This window comes from Misgurnus anguillicaudatus, chromosome 2 (assembly GCF_027580225.2).
Source record: "Misgurnus anguillicaudatus chromosome 2, ASM2758022v2, whole genome shotgun sequence".
Classification (NCBI taxonomy): Eukaryota; Metazoa; Chordata; class Actinopteri; order Cypriniformes; family Cobitidae; genus Misgurnus; species Misgurnus anguillicaudatus.
Window position 1 is genome coordinate 16,733,198 of NC_073338.2, and position 22,050 is coordinate 16,755,247.

Sequence of the window (22,050 nt, forward strand, 5' to 3'; positions counted from 1 at the left end):
ATTTTTAACGTGCTTGTAGAGAATGGTTTACCAAAACTAAGTTACTGGGTTGATCTTTTTCACATTTTCTAGGTTGGTAGAATCAGGGGAACCCAATTATAGCACTTAAACATGGAAAAAGTCAGATTTTCATGCCATGGCCCCTTTAATACATAAAATAAACAAATGAATAAATGTAATTGATCTGCAAACTGTTGTAATATGTGATTATAGGAGCAGAAAGGAAATCTCTTGCTCTGTTTCTGAGTGGAAACCTTCTGTTAGCTCAGTGAAACAGGCCCGGATTTTAATGGTGGGCCCTGTTGGTGCCGGCAAATCAAGTTTCTTCAACTCCATCAACTCTGTTTTTAAAGGTTATGTGAGCACTCAGGCCAACACTGGCATTGCCAGCTCCAGCTTGACTACTCAGGTAAAAATTAATCTGGGCACTTTATATGCTCTTATTTGGCTGTAGCATATTTGTTAAATAATACTTATCTGGATTATACATTAAAAATGATTAATGGACATCTGTACTGGGTAGTTTCGTACCTATCGCATCAAGGCAGGCAAGGAAAACGTTCTTCCCATCATGCTGTGTGATACAATGGGACTGGAAGAAGGTGTGAATGCTGGAATGGATATAGATGATTTCACCAATATTCTGAAGGGCCACATTCAGGACAAGTATCATGTAAGCACTAATGGCTATTTAATGTGCAAGAATTAAAAAAAATTTCTTTTAAAGGTGCCAAAGAATACATTGAAATAATATGTTAAATTTTTCTCTTATATTGTGATGAACGAGGCGCCTGCCTCGTCCACCGATCACCACCAGAGGAAGCCATCTCCCGAGTATTAGTTTATTCCGGACTGCATTTCCCATAATCCCACATACCGGGACTGATTGCACTGCCACCTGTTTCCCATCATCCACTGCCTATATAAATTGAACTTGGTAACACTTTATTATAATGTTCATTATTTAACATTAATTAATGTATTGACAAACATGAACAAACCATGAGCAATACATTTGTTACAGTATTTATTCATCTTTGTTGATGTTAGTTAATAGAAATAAAGCTGTTTATTGTTTGTTCATGTTAGTTCACGGTGCATTAACTAACGTTAACCAAATTTTAATAAAGTATTAGTAATTGTTGAAATTAACATTAATAAAGATTAATAAATGCTGCACAAGTGCAGTTCATCATTAGTTCATGTTAACTAATGTAGTTAACTAATGTTAACTAATGAACATTATAATAGAGTGTTACCCTGAACTTGAACTTGACTTCAGTGCGAAGTCTCGATTTGCCATGGCTATCATTCTGAGGGTTATTCTGAATGTGATTACCCGGTTTGTTACTTTGATCTGTTTATACTGTTATTACGATTGTTTGCTGCCTGCCCTGACCCTTCTGCCTGTATTATTGACAACGAGATTTGCCTTACCTGCATTGCTGTGTTTGCTGTCATTGACCCTTGCCTGTTTGACCAAGAGAAAGCCTGCAAATGGATCCTCAGCCCCCGGGTGCATCATTACAGATATCTACATAGTGTCATCATCCTGTCAGTCTGTCATAAGCCCTATTCGGACGAGATTAGTTTTAAAGGGGTAGATGGCGTAATGTAATTTTACCACAGGACATTTGTAATATTAATGGTCAATTCGGACGGGATTAGAAATCTCTGTAAAACATTCAGAAGTGGGAGGGGTAACTCGTTTGCACTGCGTGTCACCTAAGGAACGCGTTGCCGCGTTTTCACGTGTCTGTGGCACATTTTTTTTTCGTGCCAGTTTCATGTAGTGGTTGTGCAATTGTTTTTCTATTTTCTTACCATTGTTGCTTGGGGCTTAGATTTGTGGCTTTCGTCTGATTTTTAAAATGTTATCGTGCAAGGATAAGGTTGCGTTTGGCATAAATGCGGATGTCATTTTAAGCATTGGTTTATATGTTTATTTATCACAATAACCCAGAAGTTGGGGTTAAGGTGAGGATGTCATTTTATGTAACAGAAAGTTGTTCTAACACCAATCACAAGTACCAAAATAAACAAATAGGAGAAACAATTGAGCAACCAATACGTGAAACTGGCACAAAACAAACTTGTGCCACGGACACGTGAAAACATGGTAACACGTTCCTTAAACGCTTTCGAGCTGAATTCAAACAGTCACATTCCTATATTACCATATCTGCGCTACTCACCTAACCAACGGTGAGCTCGAACTGCCAGAAGCTGGCAGAAGGCTCAATATCTAGCACCAGTGCTGTGATTGGCTGAAACGCTCGGGGCACGGGGAGTGCCTTCCAGGCAGCGCTGCCTTGGGGGCTTCGTTGAGGGCTTGGAACACCAGCGAGTCAGGAGGTCACCTCCTGCTGAAAAACTGTGCTAATTAGCAAATCCAGGTGGTTGGAACAAAATACTGAGGAGTGGACTTTTACTCCTGGCACATGGATTTTACACCTCTGAGTGCAACCCAAATGTCAACCAGAACTTGTTGTTTTCTACAGTGTGCCATATCTAAAACAGATGTTGTTCTCATGTATTTTTTGTTATGTGGGCCATATACCTCAAAATTACATGTGAACCAAAATAACATTCCCGCCATTTCTGAAGCTATGGCAAAACAGATATGGTTACAATTTGGCCCATATATGTTCAGCCATGCCATATCTCGACCAAATGTGACATCTGAAATCCACATGTGGCCCACATATGCTTGCTATCTGGGTCTTGTCTTCACGTGCATGTTACCTTGCTTCCTGATATCAGATGTGCAAACAACATGAAACAGACGAGGAAAACGCGAAACACTGTGTTTAATTTCAGTTTGGAGAGAACGTCAGTTTCAGAAACAGTTCCGCGCCTCTGAGAAGTAAATTTGACTTATTTTTTAAGTTTGTGTCGTGTTATTCAGGAACTGACTTGCCATTGACTTGTTTTTCCGCCTAGAAGGCAAGTAAATGCTTCTTTAAGCGCTTTTATATTTAAAAGAAACCCGCAAATTAAAAGGAAATGGTGCGATTTACATGTATATTTACAGCTGGTCTATTCACACTGGATTAGTATTACCTGAGGTAATTTCTCCAGACTTTTTTACAGAAGGTAAAAGTCGCCGTAATTTTTACTGACATTGTCCGTAATGATTACTGACATGGAGAATTCAGATAGGACTAAAATCACTGAGAAGCTCTGATAAAAATTGCTTTACCCCACATCCCTATGTAAAACTAATCCCGTCCGAATAGTACTATAGTTATTCATAGTTGTTCATGGTCATGTGGCAGGATCGTGGCGGTACCCATGTTTTGTGTAAATAAATGTTAAATAAATTTTTGGTGTCCCCAGAGCACATATGTGAAGTTTTAGCTTAAAATACCATATAAATAATTTATTATAGCATGTTAAAATTGCCACTTTGTAGGCAAAAATTAGCTGTTTTGGGTGTGTCCTTTAAAATGCAAATGAGCGGATGAAACGCAAACACTGATCCCAATGATGGTGGTTTTTTGGAGTTGAAACTCAATTGTGCTGTAAATTATTTTCTCTCTCTCTCTCTCTCTCTCTCTCTCTCACTCGCATCAATTGGGGGAAGAGTGCAGCCTTCTCGCTGAGAGTTTGGAAAGATGGAGGGCCCCCGGCTCTCCCCCAATGCTGTGTATGGAGTCAGGAGGGCCTTAAGATTCTAGGCGTCTTTCTAGGAAGGGAGAGGTACATGGGGAAAAATCGGGACGGTATTTTTGAAAAAGTGACTGGACGCTTACGCAAATGGGAGTGGATTCTACCCAAACTTTCCTTCAGAGAAAGGGTTTTAGTGGTCAATAATCTGGCAGCTTCAATGACGTGGCACAGAGTGAATGTACTTCACCCACCTAAGGATCTGCTTGTTCGTTTACAGAAGGTGTTTGTCAATTTTTTGGGGGGATGGGTTTCATTGGGTCCCTCCAGCGACTCTTTATTTGCCAGTGAATGAGGGCGGTCAAGGGTTGATTAATCTGGTTAATAAAATTGAAGCCCTGAGACTAAAGGCTGTTCAGAAGCTACTGTACAGTACTCACCAGAGTTTACCCCATGGGTGTCTCTGGGTCTTGCCCTTCTCAGATCTTTTGGTGGGTTAGGGTTGGACAAGCAATTATTTTTAATGTCTAAGTATGATAAGGTCTTTCCCTCCAATATAAATTTTTATGGCTCCGTTTTGGCTTCTTGGTCAGTGTTTTATATCCACAGACATGACGATTTGCACTTTGGTGTTAATGAACCTCTGTTTTTTAACCCTCTTCTAAGTGGTTTCACATGCAAATCTAATACTGTTGTCAACATCTTTTTGGAAAAAGGTGTATCTACCATAGCTGATCTAATCTGCCTTTCTTCCAAGTCATGGAGGACAGCTGAGTACTTAAAAGTGAGCAAAGTCAGGTTTTCCCAAGGAATCATGAACAGAGAGGACTCAAAATGGAAGCCCTTCTTCCAGGCTCCCTCCAATCTTTTGCCTTCTTGGAGACTTTTTTATAAAGGCCCTCTGCCTAAGCGTTCCGCCCAGCCAACATTGCTTGGTGGGGCCAATGTAGGGCCCATATTGGCTTGCAATATGGGCACCAAGTTGGTTTGTCCGCGGGTTCCATGCTGGCCCCATCTGACTTAGCCCACATTAACCTTCTGTAGAAACTGAAGCCAATGTGGACTAAACCAAAGTCAAGTATGGGTGTGGTTGGGTTGAAGAAGTGATGAAGTTAATTAGATAATGAAGAGATGAATGAAGTTATGATTGATCATTAATGATAAACACCTGCTGTTAATAAACAGAATCACTAAAGAAAGATGAACAAGAAGAGAATAAAGACAAAAGACCAGCAGAACCACAACAACTACAAAAAAATAAAATAAATAAACATTTCTTGGTGGAGCCAATGTAGACAGCAAAATCCCAAGTGTTAATTGAATGCTGCTCAGTGTTTATATAGATCCACACTACAGAGTGTTAAAAAACTAACATTGAAGCATTTTACATCTTACTTGTAGAGTTATTTATAAACTTAGGTTTAGATGTTGGCTGTTTCATTTAAAGTCACCCTTATTGTGATCGGTGTTTGTTTTAGTGGGGCTCTTTACTCTGTTTTTTAACTTATTTATTATTTTCTGGTTACTATAACTTTTGTGTTTAAAACATGTTTGTTATGGCAACGAAAGAGATGAAAGTGTCAAGTGTGATTCTGTGGTGGTGGTTGGGATATAGTGTCTAACATTGTCATGTAAAAAACTGAGTGTTTGTTTGTTTACCAAAAATATTTTTGTGTCAGTGATGTGATGCTGAAGTGTGGCGTCTGGCGCTCTCATGTCGGTTTGTCATTTTGAAGAAAGTTAAAACAGTGTACAGTTCAAAATTAGCTGTTGTTTGATTTAGACACCCAAACATGGAGAATCAGAGTGTGGATCTCAATAATGGTGACCATAAAATGAAAAGCTTTATGCTGCAATGCATTCTGTGTATCAACAAATTACAAATCTTATCCAGAACTCCCAGAATGCACTGCGGCATGAAAAAATCATGAACACTTTGGCATTTTTCTTTGTCACCATTGTTGAGATTCATACTCTGAGACTTGATGTTTGTGTGTAAAAAATTACAGCATGGTTAATTTTTAAGTACACATTGTTTCAAAATCTTCAGAAAGACAAACCGCTTTGATAGTGCCAGATATCATACTATAGTATCACATTACTGAGAGAAAATGATACATCTGCTAAATGAGCAAACACTAAATTAATAAAAAAACATTTTCTAGGTGGTAATGTTCAACATTACGTATCAACCACCATAACAGCATTGCAACATGGTCTCTTCTTTGCCATAACAAATATAAAACACAAAGTTACAGCAGCCAGAAAAAAAAAACAAGCCGAAACCCAAGAGTCCAACTAAAACAAACAATGATCACCATGATGGTGACTTTAAATAAATCAAAGAGATCAAAAACAGAAAAATCAAACAGAGATGGTGAAAGAAAAGATATAGTCACAGATTAACTCCACACTATTTCATTTGTGTGGACCTTAATAAACACTGAGCAGCATCAACCGAACACTGGGGACCCTACCGTCCACATTGGCTCCACCAATAATTTTTATAGAATGTTTGTAGTTGTTGTGGTTCTGCTGGTCTTTTCTCTTTATTCTCTTCTTGTTCATCTTTCTTTAGTGATTCTGTTTATTAACAGCAGGTGCTTATCATTAATGGTCAATCATCACTTCATTCATCTCTTCATTATCTAATTAACTTCATCACTTCTTTAACCCAACCACACCCATACTTGACTTTGGTTTAGTCCACATTGACTTTAGTTTCTACAGAAGGTTAATGTGGGCTAAGTCAGATGGGGCCAGCATGGAACCCGCGGACAAACCAACTTGGGGCCCATATTGCAAGCCCATATGGGCCCTACATTGGCCCCACAAAGCAATGTTGGCTGGGTGGGGACTTACAGTGGAGAATTTTACATCGTATCTTACCTACTACCACTCATGTCTCGAAATTTAATCCAAATGTTCTGCCTAAATGCTTGTTCTGTGTTTCTTCTGAAACTGTTTTTCATGTCTTCTCTGAATGTACCAGATTACTACCGCTGTTTTCTGTTCTGAGAAAAATTCTTAATGATTTGGGTTTTGCTTTTGACATGATGCACTTCATTTTCGGTTGTAAATACTCAAGGGCGTTTATGAAGCAATGTACTGTGGCCAAATTTTTAACGGGTCAAGTGAAGTTAGCAATTTGGAAATCTCGTAAGCTAGCAAGTGAGGAAATGTATGTGAACCTTCTTCAGTTGTTTATGGCTTTGGTGGAGTCCAGGGTAATTGTGGAGCACAAGTTTTTTCAGTTGACAAAAAATCTTAGGGAATTTGAGTTTAAATGGTGTGTAAATGGGACTAGCATCCCTTGTAGAGCTGAAGATCTTTGCCCGAACACGACGGGACCCGTCGGGATCCGACGGGCTCGGGCGGGTTCGGGCTTCATTTCTAACATTTTACACGGGCTTGGGGCGGGCTCGGGCTTGCGCTCCGGCTTTGTGAGGTAAATGAGCGGTCAAGTTCAATGCTGCTGGATGCACTATCAGTATAGGATCGCGCTGAATACATTTACAGTGGATTTAATGATTTTCCTCATCAAAAACATGTAGCCTAATCTTGGTGAGTAGGTTTTTCAATGTATAACTAAATATGAATCGAGTCTTACATAATTTAGACAGAGGATATAGACTAATGTTGGCAGTAATGGAGAAAAGTGCCGACGCAAATCCCGCGGAGCCTTTCTCTTAATTTCGTTATTGCCAAATACCCATCTTAATTCCGAATGTATTATCTTAATTTAATTCGTTAAGAAATAATAATTTTATTGGCATATTTATAGTGTATTGCATAAGCCTATTTAGAATGAGATGTTACAATGTTACAGATTACTTATTTCTTTGTTTCAACTTCCAAGTGGCGTGTAGATTATTAGTCATGAATAAATAATGTTAAAACCTGTGTAAATTTCTCATTCTTGACTAAAGCTGTGTGTGTGCGCACATTTAAATAATGTCGGGCTGTAAACGGGTTCGGGCTTTTAAAAAGCTGTCAATCTAAATGTACGTTCGGGCTGCATTCTGTCGGGCTCCGGACATTTCGGGCCTAACTTTTAAGGCCCGATTACAGCTCTAATCCCATGGTGAGGATGGAACACAAATTTTTAACTGGTAGGCTTTGATTGGGTCAATCAATGTGTCTTGTACATTTTATTTGTTCTTCAGCTGTGATTAAGTGTGGATAGATATGGTCTCTTCTAATGATTAAATAAAGGGAGTTAAAAGTGAAAGTCTCTCTCTCTCTCTTTCTCTCTCTCTCTCTCTCTCTCTCTGTCTCTCTCTCTCTCTCGTGTGCATGCGTGAGCGTCTGTGGAGCGAGTGGTGAGTGCTGTGGAGAGCTTGCTGATGTTTGTGAGTTTTCTAAATCTTTATAACTATCTCTTTATCTTTCCCTATCACTGTTTTTGCTTTCTTTATTGTTGTTTGGTACTGAACAGTAGTGTTTAGTGGAGTTTTGAAGTTTTTTAGTCTGTGGAGCGGCAGCTGCCGGCTTAGCTGGTTAGCATGGCTAGGTAAGGTAACGTTAGTTTGTACCAACTAACGCGTAGACATGCGATTAAGTTGTCACGTCCGGAACGTGCGTGAAGTTGGCCCCCCACCCATCGCAAAACGTCGGCAAAATATGCTCAATCGTTTGTGCTCCGTTTGTGCCGCAAAATTTTCCGTTTGTGCTGCTTTGGTTTTTTAGATATTAAAAGAACATTTATAGGTCATACTGAGGTCACGTAGCCCCCCAACATGCTCCAAATTCACCCAAAATAGTCTTAAACGTTTGTGCTTTGTTTGTGCTGGTTTGTGCTGGTAAATTTTTCGTTTGTGCTGCTTCGGTTTTTATAATATTTGATATTGAATTAGGTCGATGACGTCACTCAGCCCCCCCACATGCTTCAAGTTCACCCAAACTATTCCTGTTTGATTGTGCTTCGTTTGTGCTGGTTTGTGCAGGTTAAAATTTCACAAACCAGTTTTCATTTTTTAGACATTAAAAAAACATTTATAGGTCATGCAGAGGTCACTCAGCCCCCCACATGTTCCAAATTCACCCAAAATAGTCTTAAACGTTTGTGCTTCGTTTGTGCTGGTTTGTGCAGGTAAAAATTTCGTTTGTGCAGTTTTCGTTTTTTAGATATTAAAAGAACATTTATAGGTCATGCAGAGGTCACTCAGCCCCCCACATGTTCCAAATTCACCCAAAATAGTCTTAAACGTTTGTGCTTTGTTTGTGCTGGTTTGTGCAGGTAAAAAATTCGTTTGTGCAGTTTTTGTTTTTTAGACATTAAAAGAACATTTATAGGTCATGCAGAGGTCACTCAGCCCCCACATGTTCCAAATTCACCCAAAATAGTCTTAACGTTTGTGCTTTGTTTTAGGGCTGATTCATCGAGTTACTCAATTTATTAGATTCAAAAAATTCCTCGAGGCAAAAATTCTGCCTCGAAGCCTCGAAGCACTACACACGCCGAGATCTGATTCACACGGACCGTTGTTCAATGTTCATGAAGCACATCATAGCGCGTGGTACATTTTGAATTTAGTTGGCGCGATGGCGGAGCGAATATGTCCATAAACGGCAGAGATAGAATGTCTAAAGTTTGGTTGAGATTCATACTCTGATTCTTGATGTTTGTGTGTCTACATAACAAACCGGTTAATTTTAAGTGTCAGTGTTTCAAAATTCTTCAGAATAACAAACTGCTATGAGAGAGCTGGACTTCATACTGTAGTATCACTTTATTGTCAGCGAAAGATGCTTCTGATAAGTGTTCAAACATTAAATTAATACATACGTTTTCTAGATGATGATGTTTAGACTTTATTAACAGTGCTAACCACCATCAAAGAATTGCTCTATTGTCTTTTCCCTACTGTAAACAACATGTCTTAACAACACAAAGTTAAATCAGTCAAAAAACTAAGTAAGGGAAGAGTCAAGAGTCAAGTCCAACTAAAACAAACACTAATCACAATAAGGGTGACTTTAAATGGAACAAAATCTAAACCTAAAGTATGAAAATGACTCTCCAAGTAAGATGTAAAATGCAATTTTAGGTTTCAGAGAGAGATGGTGAGAGAGAGGATAACAAAGCTTTTAATTCTGCTTCAGTGTTACTTTTTAACACACTGTAAGATTGGGACAATATATACATCCAGCAGTGTTTATTTAACTCTGGGGATTTAGCTGCATAAGGACTTCCTGGGGGCTAAGTAAGGGCTGCCTATGCAAAGGCCATTGTAGGCTTGTTCTGGCCCAGGTCTGGGCCAGTTATGTGCTATTGTCTGTAATCCAGAACTGGGCCATTGTAGGGCCGTCATTCTTCGTTGTATGTGGGCCGAGGAAAACTGGTTGTGTGGGCCGGAGCTGGGCCGGAACAACATTGCTATGTGGGGTTATTGGCAAAGACTTGTTACTTGTAATCAAAGAAAGTTTGAAGAAAGGTCAGCTACCACTCAGTTGCAGGAGAGCAGTTCTTACGCTTCTTCCAAAGAAAGGAGACCTACAGGAGATTAAAAGCTGGCGCCCCGTAGCACTGTTGTGCACAGATTTAAAACTGCTGTCAAAGGTGATAGCTATGAGACTGAAAAAAGTAATGGAGCAAGTTATACACATGCACCAGACGTAATGCATTCCCAACAGGTTGATAACTGACAATGTTTTTTTAATTTGTGATATTTTGGACCTCTCTAGTTCTTTGGGTTGTGAACTTGGTTTAATTTCCATTGAACAAGAAAAGGCTTTTGACAGAGTTGAACATAAATATTTGTGGCAAACGTTGGAAGCGTTTGGGTTCAGCTCTAGTTTTGTAGCCATGATTCAGGTCTTGTACAGTGATATTGAAAGTTTACTTAAAATTAACGGTGGTTTAAGTGCTCCGTTTAAAGTTCAAAGGGGGATTAGGCAGGGATGTTCACTAGCTGGTATGTTGTACTCCCTAGCCATTGAACTTTTTTTATGTAAATTAAGAAGGCTTCTTAGAGGAATAATTTTTCCTAAATGTGATATAGTGTTCAAATTGTCTGCTTATGCTGATGATGTTGTTTGTCAAAAGTCAAAATGATGTCAATATTCTTGCCCAATGTATTAATGATTTTGGTATTTTATCTTCTGCAAAAATCAACTGGGAGAAAAGTGAAGCCATCCCAGATAGCAAGCACATGTGGGCCACTTCAGGCAAAGATGCGGCACTGCTGGTCTTCTTATGGCCCGAATAAAAGGGATGTGAACCTAAAGTGGCTCACATGTAAAATAGCAAAAATGGGCCAAATATATCAAATCAAATGTGGGCCTTTTAAGGCAAAGATGCGGTGCCCATGGCAACATGTCATCTGAATATGAACCAAAAGTGGTCCATCCAACAAATAGTGAATATGGGCCAAATATCAAACAACAAATATGGGCCACCTTTGGCAAAAATGCTGCACAACAGACACGGCCTAATCTTGGAATAAACCAAATGTGGCCCTCACATGTTGCAGCAAATGTGGCCCAGCTCTTTACAAACATGTCTGGGCCAGTTTTGGCAAAGATGTGGCATGGTAAGCACCGGCTCATGTGGGTTTGTGTCTAAAGTGGCCCACATATGTTGCAGCAAATGTGGCCCAGTTCTTTTAAAACATATCCGGGCCGGTTTTGGCAAACATGTGGCACAGAAAGCACCAACTCATGTGGGTGTGAGTCTGAATTGGCCCATATATGATGCTGTAAATGTGGCCCAGCTGTATAAAGATGCATCAGGGCCAGTTTTGGCAAAGATATGGCACAGTAAACACGGGCTCATGTGTGTGTGAGTCTGAATTGATCCATATACCCAGCTAACAGAGAAAAGTTCTAAGAACGTTCCCTGAAAGTTCCCAACGTTCCCAAAAACTTTCTGCCAACATAAAAAGTGTCCAGTTTTCTTGACGTTCTAAGAACATTTCTGTGTTGTCTGAACGTTAGAGGAATGTTACATTTTACCATTTTCAAACATTATGACAATGTCCTGTTTTAATGTTCACACAATGTTTAAAACAACAACTGTTTTTAAATTGACTTGTTTGCTTGTTATGTAAATGATAGCGAAACATTGCATTTTATTATTTTAAAACTGTTATAAAACATTATTTCTGAATGTTTAGTAAAAATATTGCTGTAGAAAACACAATTCACTTATGAGGTTTAGATGTTGATGCTTTGTTTAATTTTAAGTCACCATTATTGTGATTAGTGTTTGTTTTAGTTGGACCCTTGACTTCTTTACCAAATTTCCCTGGTTGCCTTACTTTGTGTCTATAAAACACATTTGTTATGGTAATGTAAAGTTAATAGTGCAATTCTGTGGTGGTTAGTATATAATGGTAAAAGTCATCATCTAATTAAAGGATTTAATCTTCAAAAGTTTATTTTCTGTCAATGTTGTATATGAGATCCAGCACTTTCACAACAGTTTTTCATTAAGGAGTATTAGAAATTTTGGCAAAAAGTAACCGTTGTAAATTTGGGGCATACAAACATCAAGAATCACACTATGAATCTCAACCATGGTGACAAAGAAAATTGTAAAAAGTTCATTATTTCGCCATGTCGCAGTGCATGCTGGGAGTCCTGGACGAGCTTTGTAATTTGTTAATACCCAGCATGCATTGCAGCATGAAGTTTTTCATTTAATTGTCACCATGGTTGAGATTCATACTCTGTTTGTGGCATCACTCTGGCTTGCTCGTGGGCGAGACGTGTCAAACAGTAGTGGACCACACAAGTGCCATCAATCCATGCCAGGTGTGGGCCAGATAATGGTGTTGGGTCTGGGCCGAATCTGGGCCAAAATTTAAATTAAAGGGGTCATATGATGAAAATGTTAGCATTGCCACTTTGTGGGTGTGAGCAAAAATAGGTCATTGAAATTTGGCTTTCATTATGATGTCATAAGGATATCTTATTAGAATAATACCGCCTCCTTAATCTGAACTCTCCAACCACTGCACTGCCGTTTAGTGCAGAGAGAAAGAGAGAGAAAAGAAGGACTTGACAGCACAATTGAGTTTGAATTACAACAAACCACCATCATTGTGATCAGTGTTTGCACTTTATCCGCTCATTTGCATTTTAAAAAACACACCCAAAACGACACATTTTTGGACTTGACAGCAGAATAGAGTTTCAATTACAACAAACCACCATCATTGTGATCAGTGTTTGCACTTCATCCGCTCATTTGCATTTTAAAAAACACACCCAAAACGACACATTTTTGCTCGGGCCTGCAGGGTGGCAATGCTAGCATTTTCATCATATGACCCCTTTAACATTACCCAGATTTGGGCCAGATCTGCATTATTTGCTTTGTTTTCGGCTGACATGTGGTGTTTCTATGGTTTGCTTTTGGTAAAGATCTGGAAAAAAAGAGGTGGACCGTTCAAGTGCCATCATTCCATGCCAAAGGTGGGCCAGATGAAGGTGTCAGATGTGAACCAGATCTGGGCCACAGGAATTTTGTGATAGCTGTTGGGGCAGAGCTATGTAAAAACCTTACCCTACCGGGAGGTTTATCCTGGAGGAAAGGTGGTTTTAAGTATCTTGGTGTATATCTTGGGGACGACTCTTTTGTGTGTAAAAATTGGGACAATGTTTTAGAAAAAGTTGAGAGTCATCTTAAAAAGTGGAAATGGACTTTAACTCACATGTCTTTAAGGGGTCGCATTTTAGTGATCAACAATTTAGTGTCTTCCATGCTGTGGCATCATTTGGTTTGTGTAGACCCTCCGCCACAGTTGCTAGCAAAAGTTCAGTCAGTACTTGTTAATTTTTTTGGGATCATTTGCACTGGGTCCCACAGAGCATACCTTTTTGTCTAAAGAAGAAGGGGGACAGGGACTTATGCATCTCCCCAGTAGGGGTGCTACTTTCAGACTTCAGTTTATTCAGAGGCTACTTTTTGGGCCGGCAGATGTGGTCTGGAGACCCTTAGCTCGGACTATACTGACTCGAGGGGGAAATTTGGATCTTGTTGAGTCTTTGTTTTTAATGGACTTCAGCACCTATAAGTTATCCAATCTTCCAAGGTTTTATCATGGACTTTTTACTGTATGGGGAATGTTTCATAAACAAAAAATGAATTGCACTTTATCATGGTTATTGAAAGAACCAATACTGCATGGGACTCGTTTTAATGTTGAAAATGTAGCAGGATCTTTTATATTACAACGTTTTCTGTTGGCTGGGACAGTTACTCTACGTCAGGTTGCTGATCTGTGTGGACCTAATTTGACTAAGGCCGAAAGGCTGGCGTCTCATGTGGGAGTCATGTCAATCAGAATTATAAATCATGTACTCAGAACTTTTATGCACGAACTCACAGATTCTGAACTTTCCTTGTTAAATCAATATTGTAATGGTCACTGTCAGCCTGATGATGATGATGATCCTTTTCCTCAAATGTGTCTTATTCCTGATTTTTAAAACTGTACTGGCCTGTTTTTGGAGGTAACTGAATCCGATACCAAGAGTTTTGATGACATGAAAGGAAAAAGCATGTATAAAATGTTTGTCAAGGTTTTAAACAAGGAAAAACTTAATGGGCGGTAGGGCTTAACAATGAGGTCAAACCTGTGTGGAGAGCACTATATAAACCACGGTTAACAAAAAAGGTTGGCGATTTACAGTGGAGTCTTACATGGCAGTATAGCTGTTAATGCTTTTGTTTCTGTAATTAATCCCAATGTAAGTGACAACTGTCCTTTTCTCACAAAGAGAAACTGTGTTCCACTGTTTTATGGATTATAACAGACTGTTTTCCTTTTTCATGTTGCTACAGCAATTGTTTTTAATGTTAGGAGAAAAGTTTTCAAAAGAAATGTTTGTTTTTGGTTTTAAATACAGTCAGACATGCAGAGTGAAATGCCAGCTATTTAACTTCATCTTAGGCCAAGCAAAAATGAGATGGAAGGTTCCCTTGATTTTGAAGCACACAGTTTTTGTTAGAATGATTAAAGCTAGACTAAAAATTGATTATGCTTTTTTATAATGCTACAAATAATGTTGAGGAATTTATTGCTATATGGCAGGGGTCCCCAACCTTTTTTTCACCACGGACCGGTTTCAGCTTTAAAAAAAATTCGCGGACCGGGGGGGTGAGATTGGGGGGGGTCGCTGAGTTGCTGTTCAAACGTGATGAAAATCCTCACAGCAAAATCCCCGGTGTTAAATAAACACTATGGGTGTATATATAATCCACTCCCAGATGGGCGTGCACAAAGACTGGTGTCAAAATGCAACACCGAAGCAGTGTCAAAGCCAATGAGACAACGAAGCGACGATCAAGACACCAACGGTGAACACCCGCTGGTCACTCTGTGTCAAATCAACCTTAATTTTAGAATTTTCCCTGTCTTTAATTTTTTTCTGGATAAAGTAATACTAAAATAATGCAGAAAGACAAAATATTTAAATGTAATAGATGAAATCCCCACAGTTAAATAAACACTATCATCATCTCTGTTTGAAAACTAAAATTACAACTTGCTTGCAGAGTTACATGGATAACTTTGATACAACTGCTGTAAATCTGGTTAATAAAGTTAGTCACCATTGCTCCGATTAGTGTTTCCTTTAGTTGGGTACTTGGGTCTTAAAGTTTATTGTTAGTTTTTTTCTGCTCATTGTAGCAGTGTGTTTTTTAAACACTTCTGTTAGAGCAGAGCAAGATGAGAGAAATGAAGTCTAGAACTGTTACAATGTTAATTATTATGAAAACATGAGTGTTGTGATTCAATGTTCTCATACAAAAAAAATAATCACTGTATATAAGTGTATAATTTTATATTCGGTTCACCCCATGAAATCCATATAGCCTTAAGAGTTAATATTTTTCACTGAAATCTAATCTGTGGTGTCAGTCAGACACACTGAGACATCAACAATCAGCCTATAAAACACAATCATGGTGACAATCAACAACAAAGCTTCATGCCGCAATGCATGCTGGGTACCAGGATTGTATAAAACTCATTCATAACTCCCATCATGCATTGTGACATGAAAAAATTGTGAAAATTTATTACCATTTACTTTCACAATTGTTTAGATTTTTATAACAATTTATGATTACTCTCTTAACCAAAAAAAAAAAAAAAAAAAAAAACTAAAGCATTACAGCAGTTTTACAGAACAGTGTCTTTCATAGAGCATATTTGTATTTGCATTGTTGTCTTTATTATTTATTTATGATCAAATGTTTTAATGATTGGTAAAGAATAAAATAAATAACCAATCCCAGATGCTATGAAAAGTTTTCCCTCTACATCAAGCAATGAACAAACAGTCTTAATAAAACAATGTTACAATTGCTAAACGAGGAAAACTAGTTTAGTGAAGGTTAAAGGAAGAATGCCTAACTAAAGGAAACGTTAATCACAATAATGGTGACTTCAAATGAACCCATAACAAACACAAACTTAAGATTTAATGTGATACATTCTGTGATTACATCACGTCAGAAAGAAGATTTGTCTACTAAATCACGTGTGTGGATGCTGGAATAGTTGAGCACTTGTATTTTGTTCTGACAGCTGTTAAGAAGTTAAACTTATCATCCCGGTGTAGAAAATAACGCTGCAAGTTATAATTTTAGTTTTTTTAACAGAGATGATGATAGAGAGGCAAACGTGCAAGATTGCAGCTTTTGGAGTCATACACGCAACAATGTTCATTTAATACTGGGGATTTCGCTGTATTCATCTATTGCATTTTGTTGTTCTTCATAATTTTAGTATTACTTTCTCCAAAAAAAAAATCCAGGAAAATTTAGTTGGTTTGACACAGAGTGACCGGCGGGTGTTCACCATTGGTGTCTTGATCATCACTTCATTATCTCATTAACTTTAACACTGCTTCAGTGTTAAATTTTAACACCAGTCTTTATACACACCCATCTGGGAGTGGATTATATATACACTCACAGTGTTTATTTAACACCGGAGATTTTGCTGTGCTCCTTTTCGAAATGGACGTTTTAAACGGAAGTAAAGATAACAACCATGCATTAGGAAAATTAATAATTGCTTTATTTAGGCTATATTATATTTTCTATAGACGTGTAAAACCATATTTTGGCGGATTGTTTTTTACTTTGATTGTTTTTACTAGTTTGCCTGCCCATTTAGTCTTAATAATTAAGGGAATCTAAACGAACTTGGCTTGCTGTTCTCGAAGGCAGCTCGAATCTTGGTCGGGCTCGAGACCCAATTCCAAGTAACGGAAGAGAAGAAAAATGCAGTAAAGGAGGAAAGATGCCAGAAGAATTGCGGCTGGGCGCAGAGGCACGGAGACTCACGTTTACCATGATTAATGATGATTGACAAGTTTAGGTTCCTTTAAAACCTACGTTAAAAGTGTAGCTGTTAAAATATTATTAGCCTAATAGTTTATTTTTATCATGGTGCTACGATCGATGGATAATTCTGAAGTTGTTTTAAAGAAGAATAAAATAATTACTTTTCAGTCATTTGCGCTGTCACACAGTTGAAGTCTCCGCATATGATCATTGTGACGTACATTTGCAAATGATTCATAAAGTCATACCTCCGCAATTCTTTGATCGATTGTGTTTTAGAAGTACTGTATGCTCAAACTCTAATGACAGCAATGTGATCGCTGATGCACTGGTAGAGAGAGAGAGGCGGAGAAAAAGAGAGAGAGCGCGGCTCTACAAAAGTGGAAATTATCGATTTGAAGTCGGCTCTTAAAGTACAAAATACCCGATTAAGCTATTACGTGACTATTATACAATTTTTTTTCGGGACGTCTTGCGACCCAGTGGCAACTTGTCCACGACCCAGTACTGGGTCGCCACCCGGTGGTTGGGGACCTCTGCTATATGGGGTTTGGGAGATGTTTTGTGTTCTGTTGTAGATAACACTTTGTGCTTTGGAAATCAGTTGTAAAAGACTTTTTGACCATATGGTTTTTGAATGTACTCTGTAGAGTAAGCATTTTTGTAAATTAAAGAGATTTTTCAATTCAATTCTCTCTCTCTCTCTCTCTCTCTCTCTCTCTCTCTCTCTCTCTCTCTCTCTCTCTCTCTCTCTCTCTCTCTCTCTCTCTCTCTCTCTCTCTCTCTCTCTCTCTCTCTCTGCACTAAATGGCTGTGCTGTGGTTGGATAGTGCAGATTAAGGGGCGGTATTATTATAATAAGAGCTCCTTATGACACCATAAAGAGAGCCACATTTCAACAACCTATTTTTTTCATGTGCTTGCAGAGAATGGTTTACCAAAACTAATTTACTGTGTTGATCTTTTTCACATGTTCTAGGTTGATGCACTGGGGACCCAATCATAGCATTTAAACATGGAAAAAGTCAGATTTTCATGCTCTGCCCCCTTTAAAGCTCACATAACACACGCTGTTTCTGCATTTCTGATGTTAATCTGGAGTACCTATAGAGTAGTATTACATCCCTTATATCTCCGAAGAGTCTTTAGTTTTATCAGATTTATAAAAGAAAGATTAGCTTTACCGATTCTTTCCGGTAACATACGGAAAAATGAAGAAGGAGAAGTTACTACTGTGGGAGGAGCGAGTATGAATCATATGCACGGACCTATTTCCAACATAAGACAGAAGTCTTACTTACTGCATGCAACTCATGACCCGGTTGGGACTTTTCAATGAAATCCAGCGCATCAAACACACATGCAAAACTCGGCTGCTACCCCGGATAATAAATTAAATCCATTGTTTTCATAAGGCTGGCTTTCTTCTCCTTACATCCAAAAACACACTTCTTCATTTATGCCATTGTTGAGTTTTGAAATTAAACAAAGCTGTCGCTTGATATGATGTTTGTATGTTCTATCTCCTGCTGATTGTATAGAAACCATTGAACCGTCAGCTGGACCCGTAATCGTAAAAAACTTTCAGAAACTTGTACGGACCCTGGCGAAGTGCATTTGGCACAGAAATACTCTGTAACATGACCAACTGCTTTTTTGACACTTTGCCTACATTTAGCACGAGGAAACAACTCTATAACTGTGTTAATAAGTCAGAATGCATGAAATACCATTGAACCACCCCTTTAAGTGCAACCATTATCCAGAGACAGTTTTACATGTCCATTTACAACCCTAGGATTTTTTCTTAAAATTAAATGGTCTATTATTACCTTATTTGAGAGGATCATGAATAATAATGTTGAGCTCTGTTGAGGAATAATCAATTGTTTGGAGATTCTTAATAGATGTTTCTAAACTCTAAGTTTGTGTTTTTTTCCAAGTATGGACCTGCAAAACGTGACTGTGACGTCAATAGTAGAACTTCAGCCTAAACATTAGCATATAGCATTAACTAGCATATAGCATTAACTAGCATATAGCACTAACTCAACAGTCACGACTTTGTTTTCAGCGTTGGAACACCGTTGTACTTAATTTAATGTGCAATTTAGTGTGTACATCTCAACTGTTATGTCACAGTCGGTGTTATGTTATGACAGATTTTTAAATGCAACGCTCCATGAAACACTCCTTATGCAACTGCACAGGTAACCAGAAACTGACTAGCAAAATTTAAACAGCGTAATGATGATAGATCATGAGATATTATTTGATAGACTAGTAAGTGTGGATTAAGGATGTTTCAAATCTCCAGCCTGGTGGTCAGGACATGAATGGATCAAATCAGCAGATTTGCAAAGGTTTATTTATCTCCACATATATCATAAATAAAAATTAACAGAGTATCTTTGCAGTACACATTTCCTATGTGATTTCCATATTATAGACGAGAGTATTCAACGGCAATAAACGTCTCATATGGTAATAAATATCCTCACAACATGTTATTTCTCAAAGCTTAGACAACGATTATTTTCAAAGGAACTGTATTCTTACAGTTATTCAAAGATGATTTGAATATTAGACGAGAGTATTCATATAACGGCAATGAATGTCTCATATGGCAATAAATATCCACATATAACTTAACATAACAGCATAATGAAATTAATAAACAGACAAGGAATCAGAATTGACATGTAAATTGTGTTATTATTACCGGAAAAACAGCAATATTACGGAAATAAACTCTGAGGTAAATGCGCCAAACACACTGTTAACCGCAAGTCTAAATAAGCAATAACAGTGGATAAAACATTATTATCTCTTAATACTTTATATGACAAAAATGGAAATATAATTTAAAGGAAATATTCTTACAGTTATTCAAAGATGCACAAATTATTCCATATATTATTTCCTGTTTAAGAGCACGTTCGTCTCTGGCCTCGCTCTGTTATAATAGCTGCTTGACAGGTGCGCATCCTCGTCTTTCAAACAAGTATCATTATAACCTTTATAACAATAATGTAAACTTTATAGTTACTTCCACTGTGTTTGTCTGATATGAATAACACACGTCAGCAAATTATTATTATTTAAAAATAATATTTATTTATTATTTGAAAATTATTATCTTATGTGAATAGATTTTTATTGCTGCTTCCACAGATATCAGTGTGTTTTTTTCAATCTAAATGTAGGCTATTGTTTTACCAGTGCTTATGTGTATTTAATTGTCTGAAATCTAAAAATAAACATTATGAGGTTGAAAACACTGCATAGTGTTGATATATGACAGCGTTGATCTCGTCCGTCTGGCTCAGTGAACCAATGCCAAAGACGCAACAGTTTGAATCTGGCAGTAATGTCACGTCACTGAACATTTTAAATCCCATATGGGGATAAGGTTAAATTATTATTTAACTCAAAAGGTTGAAATTTTATTTGTAACCATGAATACAATAATGAAACAGAGGGGGCACAAATCAGATCTGAGGGGTCAATGCCCCCTTTTGACCCCTTGTGGCGTCGGGCCTCATGAGAAAACAATTGCGTTTGAGGCCACAATATGTCATTACCATGTAGAGAGTTTGTATTATTAAAAACATATAACAGGGCAGTAACCCCACGTGGGTTACTGCCCTGTTATATGTTTTTAATGTTATAGCCATATTTAAATAAAGGCTTTTTACTTTTTGATATATGAAGAGTGCCTTAGATTCCCCTTTTTTCACGTTTTGTATACCCTACACCAAAGAGCACCTAACTAATTTTTCCCAAACAATTTTTTCAGCTATTTTTTGAGCACTTTGGATTTTTTCTGATTTCAGTTTGTATTATTAATTTATACCTAATACATTATACATTCTATGGCACCTTTAAAACATAAAGCCAAAAATTGGTACAGTTACAGTATGTAGTATAAACTGTTTTTTATTGTTTATTGACCTTTGCTAAAATAATTCTTTGTTATTCAAAAAATAAATTACAATAAATGAATGAATATTATTATGCCTTCATAGTTTAATCCATCAGCGCCTCTGCAAGATGATTCCCCCCATTTCCACAAAAGTCCCAGCCTCAAGGACACGATTCACTGCGTTGTCTTTGTGATAGACACCTGCAAAGTTAAAATCCTGTCGAAAAAAATGATAGAGAAGTTTGTGACACTTCGCAGAAAAGCCAACCAGCTGGGTAAGTAACAAATTCATTATGTAAGTAATAAATGACTTTATTATTGAATATTAAAAAATAATGCACATTATGTTGTAATGCCTCCACGCCCCAATGCATAAGGCCGTTACACCTTGAGTATGCATTATTTTCAAATAATTCAATGGACCGGAGTCAATTATTCGACATGGTTTGGATGTTTTATTTTAAAGCTCTCATAACACACGCTGTTTCTGCATATCTGATGTTAATCTAGAGTACCTATAGAGTAGTATTACATCCTTCATATATCTGAAGAGAGTCTTTAGTTTTATCAGATTTATAAAAGACAGATCAGCTCTAATGATTCTTTCCAATTACGTATGCAAATATTCGGAGGGAGGAGTTATGAGCTGTGGGAGGAGCGAGCACAAGCCAAGCAACACTTTATACAACGGTGTTTAACTTATGATTCCCTACATGTTAAGGCCATTTACATTATATGCATTTACGTGCCAATCTCCAACATAACACAGAAGTCTTACTTACCGCATGCAACTCATGACCCGGTTGGGACTTTTTAACGATATCCAGCGGTACACAAACACACACACCATTGTTGAGTCTTGACAAAAAACAAAGCTGTCGCCTGAAACGTCAGCTGGACCCATATTCGGAAAAAAAAACTTACACGAACCCTTGCAAAGTGCATTCGGCATAGAAATACTCTGTAACACATCCAGCTGCTTTTTTGACACTTTGTCTATGTTATAAGGAAACCAACTCTTAAACAGTGTTAACACATTAGAATGCATGAAATTTGAACTCCCCTTTAAAACATTTGACAGGTTTTGTCCTTAAAATGCTATTGTTAGTATGACAATGTTTGCAGTAATGGGAACAATGGGAACAAATTGGGCTATCAATATATGATTTTTTCTTCAGTATTTATATATAGTTTGTTTTATTTATAT

At 37.8% G+C, this 22,050-nt stretch overlaps 2 protein-coding genes across 2 annotated transcripts in view; one reads left to right on the top strand and one right to left on the bottom strand.

The window, feature by feature from the left end:
* Positions 1 to 22,050, bottom strand: part of LOC129441882 (uncharacterized) — a 429,034-nt gene that overhangs the window by 170,336 nt on the left and 236,648 nt on the right. The gene's annotated exons all lie outside the window — the stretch shown is intronic.
* The window catches only part of LOC141369004 (interferon-induced protein 44-like), a 44,572-nt gene that overhangs the window by 21,546 nt on the left and 976 nt on the right, over positions 1 to 22,050 (top strand). Inside the window, exons 4-6 of the mRNA XM_073873920.1 lie at positions 214 to 409; positions 524 to 673; positions 20,947 to 21,118. Coding sequence (XP_073730021.1) covers positions 214 to 409; positions 524 to 673; positions 20,947 to 21,118 — 518 coding nt within the window. The remainder of the gene's footprint in view (positions 1 to 213; positions 410 to 523; positions 674 to 20,946; positions 21,119 to 22,050) is intronic.